The sequence below is a fragment of the Haliaeetus leucocephalus genome, unplaced genomic scaffold (genome assembly GCF_000737465.1).
Source record: "Haliaeetus leucocephalus isolate CR32 unplaced genomic scaffold, Haliaeetus_leucocephalus-4.0 Scaffold284, whole genome shotgun sequence".
In the NCBI taxonomy this organism is placed as follows: domain Eukaryota; kingdom Metazoa; phylum Chordata; class Aves; order Accipitriformes; family Accipitridae; genus Haliaeetus; species Haliaeetus leucocephalus.
The window spans coordinates 6792806-6808520 of record NW_010972720.1 but is presented as its reverse complement, the minus strand read 5'-3'; the positions used below and the strand labels follow the sequence as shown (position 1 = coordinate 6808520).

Below are 15715 nucleotides of genomic sequence, written 5' to 3'. Positions count from 1 at the left end.
TGCAGGGCAGGCAGGCACCCTTCAGCGGGCGGTGGGGTGACTGGGTGCGAGCTGCCATTGGCCCTGGGCAGGCCGGCTGCCTGCTGCTTACCTCTCACCTAGTGGGCAGGAGCTGGTGGGTTTGGCATGTGACAAATGTCCCGGGAGACCTTGGCTGTAGAGGAGAGCACCAGCTGAGCTGACTGCAACGCTCCCCCCCTCCCTGCTCCCCGCCTGCGGCTAGGTCTTGCTGTGGAAGATCCATGTCAGGGAGCGCTGGCGGGGAGCAGCCTCTTTCAGCTCTTCCTTCTGTGTGAACGTGACAAATCAAATGTGCTTCCTGTGCTTGATTATATTGCTGTGTGCCGCTGCCTTGGGCCGCCTTAGATGCAGCTTTAGTCTGCCTCATGACCAGAGATAAATTGCTGGCGTGCTGCTGGGAGAAATAGGAAGCTTGCTAGCATAGAGGAGCTACGGGACGACATTGGCTTTGAAGGCAGCGTGCTGTAGTGAGCTTTCTGTGCATGACTGAAGGGAGAGTAGAAAAGAGAAAGTTTATTTTACTGAATTTAAGAGATGAAACATCCTGCTCTTGCCATGCTACTGTAGGATTAGGATGCTCTCTGTTACGTTAATGCAGGCAAGTTAACATCTTATAGCCCTGCCCACCCTCTTTCCTGTTTGTCACTTACTGTTTAAACAGTCTTACAGGACAGCTACTCTACAAATAACTATTTTGCATTTGTGAAATGCTGTCCTTAAAAAAAAAAAAAAAAGCAAAAGTTTTGTTAAAATGCAGTGTCTGTTAAAAGCAATATTAAAACCCTGAAGAAATTGCCTCTTGTCAGCCTCACCTGTCTGTCTAGAGTGTGAACCAGTAATTGCTTGCTTACTTAATTGCAGCACAGAAGTCTAAAGGTATTGCCTGGCCTAGTTGCAGATCAAATTATTTTGATAGTGGTAAGCCAGTAGGACAAAGCATACATGACTCTCCCACAACAACAGTGAATCAAAAGGGCATTTCAAAACTTTGTGTGTGATTTTTTTTTTTCTTTTTTTTTTTTCTTTCATATCAACAGATTCCTGCATCAGGACAACCGCATTGAACTGCAATGCAAGCACATGAGTTGTTTAGACACCTACGAATGCCAGAACTTGGGGATGTCAGACAGTATGTGCGCACCCTTCCGACAAACACGCTGATGGGCTTTGGTGCTTTCGCAGCTCTCACAACCTACTGGTATGCGACGAGACCAAAAGCACTAAAACCACCATGTGATTTAGCAATGCAGTCTGTGGAAGTAGAGGTAAGTGGCACTTTATGGATGCTGTTGCTCGCTGAGTTTTGAAGCCTAAAGGTGGCATTGAAAGAGACCAAACAGTGATTTATGCAAGAGTTTTTCTAAACTTGAAGGGTGTGGGGAATACGTTTCAGGGCATGGTTGTTTTTTTTTTTTTTTCTCTGAAACATGGCTTGAATTCAGTTTTTTGACTTTCTGAATTTGAAAACTCGTTTGAGGGTTGAGATCATAGTGGTAGTAACTAGCATGGGAGAAAAAGACTTTGTGCTGAGAAAACTGAGCTTGTGATCTGACTAATGGCAGGAAACTTGTGCATGTTAGAATTGGCACAGTGTAGTTTTCAATTCCTGGCCACATGTTTAGGTGGTGACCTATTAAATTAGGTCTTGGGGTCAGAGTATGTACGCTGATGTATACTGATGAGGCTAATACTTTTCTGTTACAATATTTAGTTTATAATAGCTGACAGATGAGACTTTATATTGGGTTACAAGCATGAAGAGGGTACTAATTGTCCTCAAATGATCTGTGGAAAGATATGTTAGTCCTGCCAAGAGACCCCAGCCATAGGGTAAGTTGAAATTAAAGAAACCACCTGCTATACTCTGGATATACTAGCTTAGCTTTTGTCTTATGCTTTGTAGAGGCAGACAGAGTTGCTGTTAGGTGGTGCTTTTTGATAGTGAAGTCAAATACAGAAACAGTCTGACTGGGAGGAACTGTTGCTTAGAAGCAAATATAGACAACTGATTACATGGCTGGGCTTTCCTGAACAGCAGTTATCAATTCCCCTGTTCACTACAGAGTCAAGATTTTACCACTTATTTCATTCTTTCAAGAGTGCCTCTGTATTTCTTCAGGGTAGACAAGGTGTTCCTTCCTTTTGAAGGAAGGAGAGAGCTTTGAAAGGTTGTGGTCTTCAAGGGAGATACTTAAAAAACATAGGATTGTAAAGCTGATAGTTTCTTGCATTAGTCTTGATAGTCAGAAACTACCACTACAGATTTTTTTTTTGTTATATATACTTGCAACTGAAGTCTCCCTTTACAGCACATTGTTCTGTGTGGATAGACTGCATCTAGTTGTCCTGTATCAAATAACAATTAACATGACTTCTTGTGCTTAGGAGTAAATGTGACTACAAACTGATGTAAGCAAATGTAGCAGAGCAGTTTGAAATTTATAGTAGGCAAACTTTCATGAACTTTAGCAAAACAAACTCCTGTCATAGCCTCAAATCAGGCGCTTTCTTTGCAATGTTTCCTGATATTGAGGAATGAAGTGTTAGTTGACCCTTCCATTCAAAAGTTTAGCTGGTACCGTTTATTTCCTAATCTTCTTCCCAGTATGGTATACAGTAAGCTTACTGACACATCATGTTACTATAGCAAGTAATGGTCTGCTATTAGAAGTACACAAAGAGGAAACAAAAATATGCCCTGGCAATGTGATAATTGCCAAAAATACCTCTTTTCAAGGAACACGTGTAGAGTGAGGACCCAGAGGTTAGATCTTCTCTTGGTGAGCTTTCCCAATCCTGACAGCAGCCACTTAGTGAGTGGAGTTGTCTTGTAGAGCAGCACATTTTGGTGGCTGGAATAAACTAGCAGTGAAAGCTTTCCAGCTGTGGAGGGCCTCACTAGTCAGTACAGACTTCAGCAGATCAGGGGCTTTGCACTGGAAGATGGTAAAACAGTGGCTCTTAGCTGGCTATAAAACCAGTGACAAATGCTTATTTGCTTGAGACTCTTGACAGTGGTCTCAGTTCCCTGCCTTTACTTCTTCAAGCTAAATTCCTTGTCACTGCTGGATTCTGTGATTGAAATCATTCTTTGGTAGTATGAGACTTCACTAAACTACTTAATGCATCATTCATCCCTATTGTACTAATTAACATCAGCTCTCTGATGAGGGCAAGATAGGCATAACAGCATTATTTTTCATGGCCTCTTCTGGAAATAAATTTTAATAGGAAGACTGAACAGTAGTAAAACTTAAATGAAAAACAGCTGAGTGCGTTAGCATGTCTTGGTCATAAGAGCTCAAACTTTGAGAACATGTTGAAATAAGCAAGATCTGTCCAGTTTTGTTTATTGACAGTTCAGATACAACTCTTAATGTAATGTTGTAAACTGTATCAAACTGTAATCAAATGAGAATGTATGTTTTGAAGGAAGTTTCAAGTGTCTGTTAGAACTGGTACTTTTATAACAGTAACAAGAGTATAATACAGTGCTTGGGATTCAGTTTTTCACTACATTTTGCTTAGAATTTCATTTCACCTACTCCATTCTCTTATACATGTGTTAAGATGGATTGTCACTTTCACAGAATAAAAATGTCAAATACTGCTCTGAAATTATGTCTTAACATATTTTTTTCTGGCTAAACAATACAATATTAAAAGGAATAAGCACTGTGCTCCAAAAAAGACATGGCAGAAGGCAATTCCTTTTCTCTACTGTTTTAATATCTAATCTACCTGTTCATTAATGATAACAATTTTTAACTATAAATAAGCTGCTTAATTCTTAGTTGTGACTTATTTCCTTGGCCTCTAAAAAAGTTACATGAAGTCACTGACTGGAGTAGGGTTTCTACATGTTCTGATAATAAATCTTGATAACTTTATATGGGAGGAAAAAGATCCTATTTACTGCTGTTCAGGTCACTTCCCATCTCTGGAAAGCCTTGATTTGATAGGCCAGCACCCAGTGACCTATTTTAACCATCACTGAGTGAGCATAAAGATTGCATGCTTAGTTGAATATCAGTACAAAGAGTTACTGAAAGTATCAGCTCTTCTAGAGTAGATGCCACAATTAAAAGACGTGGAGTACAATCTTGAAAGTATGCATACTACAGTTACATTTCACTGAAAGAAACCCTCTTGTCTTCAAAGCTCCCAACCTGATCTCTCTTCAGGGGAACTTCTCAGAGGTATAGGTGACAATCTTTCAGGATCCACTTGAATCCCTTGTCTGTAGGAGGGGAGACAAGATTAATGAAGAATAATTCTAAATAAAGTCTGACTAGTGTGAGACTGCATTGCTGAGACTCATGCTATACTTGATCATGCACTACACTAAGAATTTCAGTGCTATAGTAATGGTAGAAATAGGGCATTAGTCCTGTGTTTTGCAAAGCTTGTGCACTCTTAAGGTCTGTGGTTGTAGGCACATGTGAATCTGTCTGCTTGTAGATTGCTGTTTCCATTGGTGACTGGTAGCTGAACAACTCTGACTATTGATTTGAGTGCAGGTGTATGGCTGTCAAATATATTAAGTCTTGCTTTAAAAACCCAAATATTTCTATTTGGCTCAAGTTCTACTAAAGCATGTAGAAGGATAGGATATAAACAAACACTAGGATGTCAGTATTTTCTAGTAATAAGAGTTTGGATTTGTGACTCTGGCTTTTTTTTCCCTTAAGAAAAGACATTCAAATATGGAGACAGGTATTCAACTCATGAAAACTTTTAAACCTACTTACATTCTCCTGATACATTACTAGAACTCTAGCTTGCCTTGTCTAATCAAGTGATTCTTGAAAGACATGTGCTCATGTCCCTATTAAACAATCAATTTTAGCTGTTCTGTGCTTACCTAGGGATTAGCATGCTTAAAATTACATGGCTGGTTTGAAAACTCTAGTTTATACTTCCTGCTGCTCAGAATATCCACGTTGGGGTGACCTAAGCACCACTTGCTAGTATACTTTCCCTCTCAGGAAAATGGAAGTTGGGCCTCTTGCCTCTGAGGCATGGTGGAGACAACAGTGTGTTTTGACATTACTGCTAATCCTAAGCAGCCTGTGTCAACAAGAAGCAAACCCATGCCTTGAACAAAAGCAGCTATTTTATGTGACCCAAATAGGCATTGATAGAGTAATATATGCCTCTGTTGTAGACTAAATCTGTTTTTTTTCAGCTGCTGCTATTCTGAACCAATGCCAAGGTTTTACTTGATGTCCAGCACTTGGCTGTGTAATGGGTCAGTTTCCTGCAACTCCCTGAGCTGCTGCAAGGGCTGCCTTACATGAGTAACCAGAGGCTGTTCTCACATTAATAAGATTTTATTGTCTGGCTCCTTAAGAACACTTTGGTAACACTGACAACCCTTTTGAGTGCTTACCTTTGTACTGGACAGATCTGTTAGATCCCATCCAAATAACTTGTGTGAAATCAGCCAAACATTCCAGTCCTGAGATTCAGGTGTTTGGTGGTTGTAACGACCTGTAATTTTTAGAAGAGTGTGCTGCAAACAGAACTTTCCCTGATATTGCACAAATATTCTGGATAAGAACCCTTTGGACAGGCCCTTAAAATAGTAGTTCTTTCTACTCTCAAGCAAAATGTAGACCAATACCATAATACTGCCTAGTAGATGAGTTCAAACTGGGAGCATAGGTAAGGTCTAGATGATCTTCAGTATATCCAGGTGTATTTCACTGCATTTCTGAAGAATAACATTGAACTCCTGATGGTCTTCACACAAGGAGCTGGGTGTTTTTCAGCAAAACTCTTACTCTAAGGCTATTGAAAATTCAGTTAATGTCACTTTACTTTGGGAAGAAGAATAAAGTAAGCAGAACCATAAGTTGGTTATGTTATCTTTTACTGAAAACTCATGAGAACTGATGGGGTCTTTTTAATAGTAGTCTGTAATACAGTTTCTGTTTTTTCAGAAGGACAGTGCAATCAGTCTTGTATCTGAGCAATGTGCTCTCTGTCCGAGTCTCATCCTCAAATTTGTTTAGTGCCTCAGGCCCTGCAAAAACTGCTTTTGTGGTGCTGAGTAATAGGGTATGTAAATAAGACAGTAGTAGCTCAGATAAGGAGAAAACAAATATTTCTTGACTGTTGCCAAAGGACAGCTTAGGATATTATATTTCACCCGACACAGGAATTGTAGCACATCAAACACAGTACTGATACATTGCACTTGTTGATATTACCTATGACTGTGGTTACAAACTACATACACTGTGTGGTCTTCCTCAGGTTAGCTCCAGAGATGGTAAAACTGGGAAAATCAAGAAGCTGACCTTGGTTATCGTAGATCTGTGAAACCAGTGCAATAAAGCAAGCAGTCTTGCTTTTCTTTCCAGGCAGAGACATGTCCTAGTGATTTGTTTATTTTCTATAGAGTAGATGTTGGTTGGAGTGCAAGTATGCTCTTGAATTTCTAATGTTACAAATTTTTAGAGGTAAGGCCGTCATTAACTTGTTCTGGGTCATGTTCACAGTGTATGTTTCTGCTTACTGTCAAAGGAGTGGCAAGAACTGCATTACGCATAGCATTTTGCTAAAACAAGTTAGACTTGTTTCAGTGTTAAAATATTTTTTTCCTCTCTGATATGCCTTTAATGTGCTAGCTGCTTTCTGTGGACATGGGCAATATGGCATCCTCTGCAGATAAACCTGTGTTTGTCTAGCTTATACATGAACAGATGCTCTCTGGTCTTCCAGGGTACTTTGAAAACAGAAAAATAAAACAATGGCTGGGAAGAGCCTATGATTGCATATGAATAGGTTTTTGATGTTGTGGATGATGGCACAATTCAGGCACAGATTTAGTTAGTCCAGGATTTGACTTTGTGAAAGAGCCAGGAGTTGACTACAACCACTGATAGAGAACCTTATGCAATGTTTACCCAAGACACTCTGTTTAACCAGCTAGGCTTTTCCTGCTAAGAACTTGCTTGTAGGTGTCTGTCATCATAGCAGGACTAATAAATGTGGCCCAATAGTACTTGGATAACTGTAAATTATGAAACTTGATTGATATAAAATGAGATTATTTAATCAGTCACTCTAAAAAAGGCTATGTTAAAACTATGAACTATTAAATTCTTTTATTGACTTCCAGTTGTAGCCTATGTAAATGCTCACCAGCTGAAAAACAATGATTTTAATCCTCAAGGTAGTATTGTCTTGACTGCCTCTAACTAGATCAGGAGGAAACCTTTTTTGTAAGATGGAACTTTAAATTGGATTAAAGGACTCGATTTAAATCTGGTACAGGGTATTTTACTTATGAGAACACTTGTTTAAGATGTTGTTGACTACCCTTAAAATCATTTTGGTTTTGAAACCACAATTTGAAGTGTGATTGTGTTTTGTAATCTTCATTAGAAAAGTAGATTAGGATCTCGACATTAATATTGTATATAGAGAGAGTTCTGAGGCTGGAGTGATTTTAGAAAGCTTGATGGAATTAATTATACTGTACACTGCAATAATAGAGTGAGACATTTCTTAGAAAAACCCTGTGTCAAGTAAGGAGTGTCAAAGGGCGTTTTGTCATTCTCATTTGTTCTGTGCTATTTTAGGTAGCTGAGAGTAAGATTGTGCCTGACAGGTTTTTAGTAATGCAGGGAGCAGTCTTTAAACAATGTCCTGGGAAACCTTGCAGATCTCTCACCTGGTAGTGAAAAGAACTGAAGTTCTCAAGCAGAATTTGCCAAGGCTTGTAACAAAACTTAATGGATGAGGTGTTTTGATTATTCCGGGAAACTCCTGTTCATTTAGGACCAACAAGTGTGTCTGACCCTTCTAATTGGTTTTCTTAGGGTGGTGAGCATGCTCGAAGGTCGTCTCTTCTTAACAGTGATGAACCGTTGATTTACTACTATGATGATGTGAGAACAGTTTATGATATCTTCCAAAGGGGTGTACAAGTATCAAGTAAGTCTAAAACGAAAGATAATTTTTTGTACAATGTGAAGAACTAAAGGTCTGGGCTTTTTTGCAATGCAGTTTGGGCTAGGGGATGTCTGCCTCGCTATGTAAGTGTATTGGATATGAGCTTTCTTGAGGGCAAATTTAACTGTGACCTCTTGTGAAGCAGAGTTGTGTGAATAAAGTCAGTGCTGTGTTCCTTAGCCTAAAACAACTTTGCCTCTGTGTCCTTCCTCAGCTTCCCTCCCTCCCCTCTAGGAAAAAAAAAAAGGTTGCCTTCTGAAGGTGTCCGCAAAGAATCTAGAGGCTCAACGCTGCGAGTGCAGTTAGTGTGATGTCAGGACAGAGGAGTCGGGGGTTAAATTTTGAGTAACTTTTATCTTTTTTTAGATAATGGTCCATGTCTAGGTGTTAGAAAACCAAACCAGCCGTATGAGTGGATCTCCTATAAAGAGGTAAGTATTCTCTCTAACTTAGTGCTAGACCTGCTTTTGCTTGCTGAGACCATTGACACAACATCCAGTAATGTGATATAACAAATCTTAATTATTTATAGATGTTTTAAGTAGTAGCAGAATATTGCAGAAAGGTTCTAGTACCTGTTAGAGTATCTTAAAGGAACAGCCTCAAATATGTGCAAGGGGGAGAAGAGCATCTTCTGCACTTGCTTGGTTTATTAACAGTTTTACTTCAGATTTTTGGGGGGTTATCTTGGCAGCTTTTAGCATCTCATTGCTGAATTGTTTAGAACTTAGACACTGCCTCTGAAGAACTGCAGCTTTGAAGTATTATTCAGGGACTCAGACTGCTACAACTTTAGGCACTTGCTTCCGAGAGGCTCATTTTACACTAGGAAAAGTCCTATCTACAGATGTTACTTGTGCCTCTTGACAACTTGTCTCCATAGTGCTGAATGATAGTTGTATAGGGTGTTAACAGGTATGCTTCTAACTAGTAGCATGTTCCTTCATGATCACCAAAAATCTCTTTATGCAAATCTTTAACAGCTGTGCACTTTTAGGTCATTCCTGATTTAATCAGTTATTGTCCTCAAATTTGCATAAACCTTGCCTATTGCATACTGTTAAGGTCACTAAACACCTTTTGTATGGAGCAGACCTTGCTTTTTCCAAGGTGATTTTGCTGGGCACTTGTTAAGTGTAACCTCTCTTTAATAAAGCTTTGCTGTTTGAGTCATGTGACTAACATGGATTCAGGTCATATGCTATATGGAAAGAATTTAGAAAATTGCCTTCCCAAACTTTATAGAACTAGCTGGGTTTTGCCTCCTTATTCTCCCCCTTTTTGAAGGGAGAAATGCAATTCCCATAGGCACTGAATGAAGCAGAAGGATGGCGTATGTAGTGCTTGTGACTGAGCAGAAATATAATGCTGAATCATTCCAGGGTCACTTCTGGGGTTTAATACAGATACAACAAAACAGCCTTTGTGTGTATGTATGAGAGCTTAACATTTAAACTTACACTTAACACTTTCAAGTCCAACTGTATTGTCTCTTCTGCATATTGAGTGCAAGCGTAGTTAATCTACAGTCAGTGCAGTGTAATGGCACTGCAATGTTTAGGTTGTCAAAGTCACAGAGGACATCCAAAATAGCCTAGAAAACTTCTGTCTATCTCATACCAGTTATTGGCCTTCTTTTTGTAAGACTTAATATACACCCCTCAATGCTGTTTTACCTTGATGAGCTTGCTCTCAATTTTTTTTTGTCTTATCTCTCTTTTTTGCCCCTCCAGGTTTCAGACAGAGCTGAGTGTGTGGGCTCTGCGTTACTCCACCGAGGCTTCAAACCATCTCATGTTCAGTATATAGGAATCTTTTCACAAAACAGACCTGAGGTATTTTAATTGGCGGCGTGTGTATTGGTGGTCTAGCTGTTACTGAAGTGGTATGCTCTTATATCTGTTGGGTTTTGGCAGTGTACTGAGCTTCCCTACTAAGAGTCCAGTTGGTGTTGGGACAAGGCTAAAGGCTGACAGGCCATAGACATGGCATCTTTAAGAACCAAAACTGATAACTGACATAATTGTTAATGTCTTATATTGTGTTTTTTGCTCCCAGAGCTCAACGTAGAAGGCTGGAGAGCAGGAAGAGAATTAGGGAATCAAGAACTTAACTCATTCTCTTCTCCTCTTTCCAGTTTATAGAGGAGGCCTGTTTAATGAGAAGCTAATGTGGTACTTAGCAAATGGTGATTACATTCACTTTCTCTTGAAAAGTGACACTGGAGTATAAGGTAATTGAAAGTGGTTGGAAGCCACAAGGAGGTGTTTAAACCCTTCAGAACACAAAGAAACACTTAGTGATTAAATATCTGGACAAATAGAATATGGCTAAAGGTGATAGTTCTATCTCTGCCAGAGGTCTTGGGCACAAAGATTCTGGGAGGGAGAACTACTGATGAAGGGAAAAATTGAAAATTAATTGCAGTTCAGTAAAGGGGCAGAAAGCCTAAAGAAAGCAACATAATTAAAGATCACCTGACAAAGCAAAGTGATGTTATGAACCCGAGACAACTATGGGGATATATAGATTGATCAGCTAATGTCTATTCATTTTAATCCAGAAATGATTCTAGATTGCTGTTTCTAAAGATATTATGAAATATTCAGTAAACATTTATTCTCTAGACTTGTTTATTAAATCTATTTAATAGGACTGAACTTCCCTAACCTATGTTTGTGCTTAGTAGCTTGAGCTGGTACTTGCTGCATTAAGCTAGTTTAATCCAAATCTGTATTAAGACAGGAGGCTGGTTCTTGAGTTTTGTCAAAAATTTGCTGTCCATCTTGATTAAACACTCCCGGCTGGATGCCATTATCTAGAGCCTTCTACAGTGTTGACAGGGTTAGAAGCTGTATCAGTGCCTCAGTTGTGCTGGACAACAGCTTGCTGTTGGATCTCTTCTGATTTCAGTTTGTCACTGAGCCTTCCCTGCTGTCATTAAAATGCAAGCTGTGTGATAAGTGACCTTCACCCCCTTCCTCCTCTCCCAACCTACACCACAAAAACCCCCTAACTCTAGCCTTGTACAGATGAAGAAAAACATTTTTTTCCAGACTCTTAAATTTGGAGTAGTTTGCTGCTTGGATTTTCCTGCTGGAATTCTGGTTCTAACAGCTGCAGTTTTATTTCCATATTAAAAAAGGCTGGGATATCACCAACTAGGAAGCTGTTAAATGACATGGTATTACAGACTCTTCAGTTCAGTCTCCTGTGCTTGTAACACTGTGAACTGGAAGTAGAAAAGGGAGCCAGATGTTAGTGTTGTGCCAGTTGTTTCTCTATAGACCTTTGGGTGCAAAGTCTTTGACTGCTGGGTCAGTGGGTTTTCTGAGGGAGAGCACAGTAGTGTGGTCTACTCTTGGATCACAGAGACAAAATGTGCTTGAGTGCATTGCTCCAGTAGGCTTTGAGTTGGGTCAGGAATGAGCTGTCAAGTCTTGTTTAAACCAGCAATTTTAAATCTGGGATTTTCCCTGCTGAAAACTACTGGAGGGGTGTTGTGACATCCCCAACATAATCACTAATCCAGACAGGAGACTATGTGAATTTTTTTGTGTGAAATGATTCACATTTCTCAGTTCAGGGAACAACTGCTGGGGAAATCCCCTAATGGGGAAAATCCTAGCATGTTATATGCTTAAATATTCACTAAGAAAACAAACTTGGATTTATGAATAAAAATATTACTTTCTCTTTGAATAACTGGAAAACAGATGATCTCTTCTGCAAGCAAGGAAGTTGTGTTTTGGATTGTGAAATATAGTGTCCCTTAATAGAAGTTCAGAGCCATGTCAGAAAACAAATTGAAACTTGTAGACTGTTGTCTGTATTGAGTACTAGTTGCTTGCTTGGGCTTTGAGAGAGAACTCAAGTGTCGAGTTTTGATATTTGTATTTAAATACTCTTAACTTTAGAAGCTAAAATGGCTCGGTAGTCCAGAAAATACAGATGCTGGTTGTTGTATTGAGAATGATGGTGTGCAAGAGTTGTTGGAGGCTGCAACAGGAAGCTTCTATCACTGTATGCAGCTTCTGAAGACTATTGTAGTAGACCCCCACCCTATTAAAATAACTACTAAACTTCAGGCTGCTGACAGCAATACAGCTGCCCCCTTTTACATGTACAGGTGGATGCTATCTAGGAAGAATTATTCAGTGGACCCTTTCATGGCTGGTATAGGTGTGCCTGCTTAGACTTACCAGTATGTCTAATGTCTGTATGAAAGTCTAGCTAGCTGTTAGCTGGCCTTGTACTAGTTTTATAAGAAGTCTTTTTGGACTAAGAGGTGTACAACTTACCTATTGCTTAAATGCTTTCAGAAAAATTCCCTGTGTTTAGGGCTGTCTCAATCAGGAGAGAACTTTAAGAAACTTGCCCCTAATAAACAGTTCATAAAACTGAGATTTAGCAACTTTGTTAACATAGCCTCTATATTAGATATTATATGGAATAACCAGCTGAATGATGATTAAACTTGTCATCATATGGGGGTGAGGTAACTGGCTAGTGTCCTGCAAAAACACTGGGAAGTGTGACAGTTTGGAGGTGGGGAAGGGAAACAAGCATCCCTGTTAATGCAATCTTGTTGAATTCTAAGTTCTGATCACTTTTAAAGATGCATGTTGTTTTGTTCCTGTAACTGCAACTGACTAAAGGTACTGTACCTGAGAATTTTTGTCACTCTTTGATGGGAAAAACTGAAATGTTCCAGTTCTACTGGCCTCTTCATGTGTCTGGAGGCTCCCATTTCAGGAGTCGCATGCTACCCTGTATTTTGGTGTAGCTAGTTTTTTACAAGCTGTACCCAGTAGCTACTATCCAGAAAAAGAATTGCATGACTGTCTTGCCTTGATGGTACTTTGGATAAAATCAGGCTTGCTGTAAAGCATTGTCAGCTTGCATCACACACAAGAAGGCTACAATATCCATTATGTTTGAGTACTGCACTTGTTAGCAGGCAAATTCTAATTGCAGCTTGCAGGGATGTAACTGCATTTTTTTTAATAGAAGTCTTCAGATTAGATTCCTTTAAAGAAGAATGGTTAGTTTTGAGAAATGCTGAGAAACTTTCTAGGGCTGGCTTTCCAAAGGACTTCTAATTTAACTGCATGTGTTGCATGTCTGGCTATCAAATGAGATGCAGATAATGTAGAGGTAAGAGTACTGTGCATATATAAATCTAATGTATGTTAAGACACGAGCAAGTCCTTCACTGATTCATATGATGTGGTAATACAGAATATTGAAAGCTTTGGCTACCTCAAGGACCTAAAAACAAGAAAAAAAATTGTACTCTTACTGAAAGTCTCTTTCTGTTAATAGGTAAACTAAGGAGATGGTTAATGTTAACTGTTTTTCAAAAGTACTTAATTACTCCTGGGGGCAGAGTTGAATTTTATTGGATTGGATTCTTTCCCATAGCTTCTTATTGTTTGTTTTTTCTTTCCTCCTTCCACAGATAAAAATTTAGTAGGTCTTCAAAGTAAACAAATGATACAAACTGCCACTTATTTTTTTAGAAAGACTTGTGCAAGTGACCTCTCTCCTATTAGCTTCCTTGTTAGAATCCAAATATGAGTCATTCTTGGAGGTCTGTTATGATAAGCAAACACATAGCAACTTGCATCTCTTCTTTTTGTGCAGTGGGTTATCATTGAACAGGGATGCTATGCATTCTCCATGGTGGTGGTGCCACTCTATGATACACTGGGAACTGAAGCAATTACCTACATTGTGAACAAAGGTAGGACACTTTCAGTAGTTAAGGAATTGATTGTATGATGGCAGAGCTGACTGAGGGCAGAACTGTAGCTGCCTTCAGAGGAGTCTTGCATTACCACATTCTGAAGTATGTATGGATCTAGTCTAAACTCAACTTGTCATACTGATTAATGTCGTTCTCTTTCATCAGCTGACTTGTCATTGGTTTTCTGTGACAAACCTGACAAGGCCAAACTTCTGCTAACCAGTGTGGAGAAGGGGGAAACTCCAATACTCAACACCATTGTTATCATGGAGTCTTTTGGCATGGATCTTGTGGAACGTGGCAAAAAGTGTGGAGTGGAAGTCTTCAGCATGAGAGAAATAGAGGTAAGCACACTTAACCTACTTTACTACTTTCATCCCATTTACTTGTGGAGGAAGAAGACAGGGTCTGTTGAACAGATTTTAGGACTGTGAACAAAAAGCGGTGGATTAGTTTCGAAATAGTTAACTATCTCTTGGATTGAAGTTTACACAAAAAAATATTTAAAAAAAAAAAAAAGGAAAACAACTTGCTAATACTATTTCACAATGCTCAAAATGTGAAAGTGTATATGCCAAGATGACAGAACGAAAGCTTGTTAACAGACCAGACTGAACATCACATCTGAGTGTTAAGGCTTGCCCATGTGAAGCAGTAACATGGTAATTATGTTCTGTGACTAATACTTCAGAAGTACTTATTTCAAAAAGAGCCTGTGTAGGTTTTGGTCTTGTGAATAACGGCATCTTCCCCTGTACACTAGATCTACAAAATGTTTTCTGGGGGAGGGGGAAATGGCAGTAAACTGTTCCAGGGTAACCTTATGGTAATGTAGGGGAATGAGACTTCCAAATTTTGGAAGTAGAAGCCATTTTGCTTAGCCACCTAATGTTATTGTCAAGTCTTGGTTGTGCTTTATGAAACCGGGTTTAGCCTGGTTCCAGCTGGAGTTCTGGTGAAAGCTTGGCTCACTAGGACATGAGTATCTCCAGATAAGTATGCTTGTCTTGCGTAGGTGTCAGTAACTGGTGTGTAATACTTCATTTCACTGAACTTGTTTTCACAGCAGTCTTAACTCTTGTTAACAGGGCCACCTTCTGGTAAAGATACAAAAATGCCAGGATGTCTTTTAAAAGACGATTAACTGTATCATAGCTTACTAGCCTCAGCAAGACTGCAAGGTTGAAATGGGCCTAAAAACATTATGCAGAGTGACTTGTATAGCTTACTGGCGAAAGGGTTGGGTTAAACTTGGAAAAAGATTGGCCCAACTGCAAGTTGGTACACAAAAATCAGCATCTTTTCCTGAGTTGAATTCCAGCTTTTGGCAGAGGAAGATGCTTTCCACTGGATCTTCTAGCTACAGAAAAACAAAACCAGGGGGTGAATGTTATCTTTATGTTAGAAGTTTAGATGCTTAAGTAGTGACTTCCAGTAGTACTTTGTAGCTCTTAGGTAAAAATAACACTTGATGTTTGGATTAATGCAGTAATAGGTGCTCCAAGAGCCTCTTGTCTAAATCTCAGAAGTTAGGAAAACTTAAATATTTCTAATAGTGTTTCAGTGAGCAGGAATAAGTTTTGTCACTTTTTTTTTTTTTTTTTTTTTTAAGGGGTAGAGGCTTTTAGTGTCTCCTAAAAGGCAACTATGAACTGTTTAGGAGCTTAGATTAGAATAGAATGACTATTTCTAGCTTTAAGTACTTGTTTTCTGGATTTCTGGCTTGAGTTTATTGCTCAGCTGTGCTTTATTGGTTATGTAACCAGTTCCTCTGTGTATCTCCCAGATGCCATAAGCTTGGTTTCTGATGCCTAATATCTGTATGTATGCTGTGGTTACTTAGAGCTGAGTAGCTTCGAATAATCGACCCTTCAATAGGAAGAGATGTTGGAGTTCTGTTCTAGGAGATCAAAAGTGTGTGGAGATCTTAGCTGTATATTCAGTAAATACTAGATCTTACTCAAAGTAGGCTGTAGGGAA

The 15715-nt window shown here is 39.3% G+C and overlaps 1 protein-coding gene across 1 annotated transcript in view; it reads left to right on the top strand.

The window, feature by feature from the left end:
• Positions 1–15715, top strand: part of ACSL1 (acyl-CoA synthetase long-chain family member 1) — a 36545-nt gene that overhangs the window by 3864 nt on the left and 16966 nt on the right. Inside the window, exons 2-7 of the mRNA XM_010570007.1 lie at positions 1059–1286; positions 7854–7968; positions 8353–8417; positions 9720–9821; positions 13633–13732; positions 13901–14079. Of these exons, the coding sequence (XP_010568309.1) occupies positions 1092–1286; positions 7854–7968; positions 8353–8417; positions 9720–9821; positions 13633–13732; positions 13901–14079 (756 nt within the window). The 5' untranslated portion in view covers positions 1059–1091. The remainder of the gene's footprint in view (positions 1–1058; positions 1287–7853; positions 7969–8352; positions 8418–9719; positions 9822–13632; positions 13733–13900; positions 14080–15715) is intronic.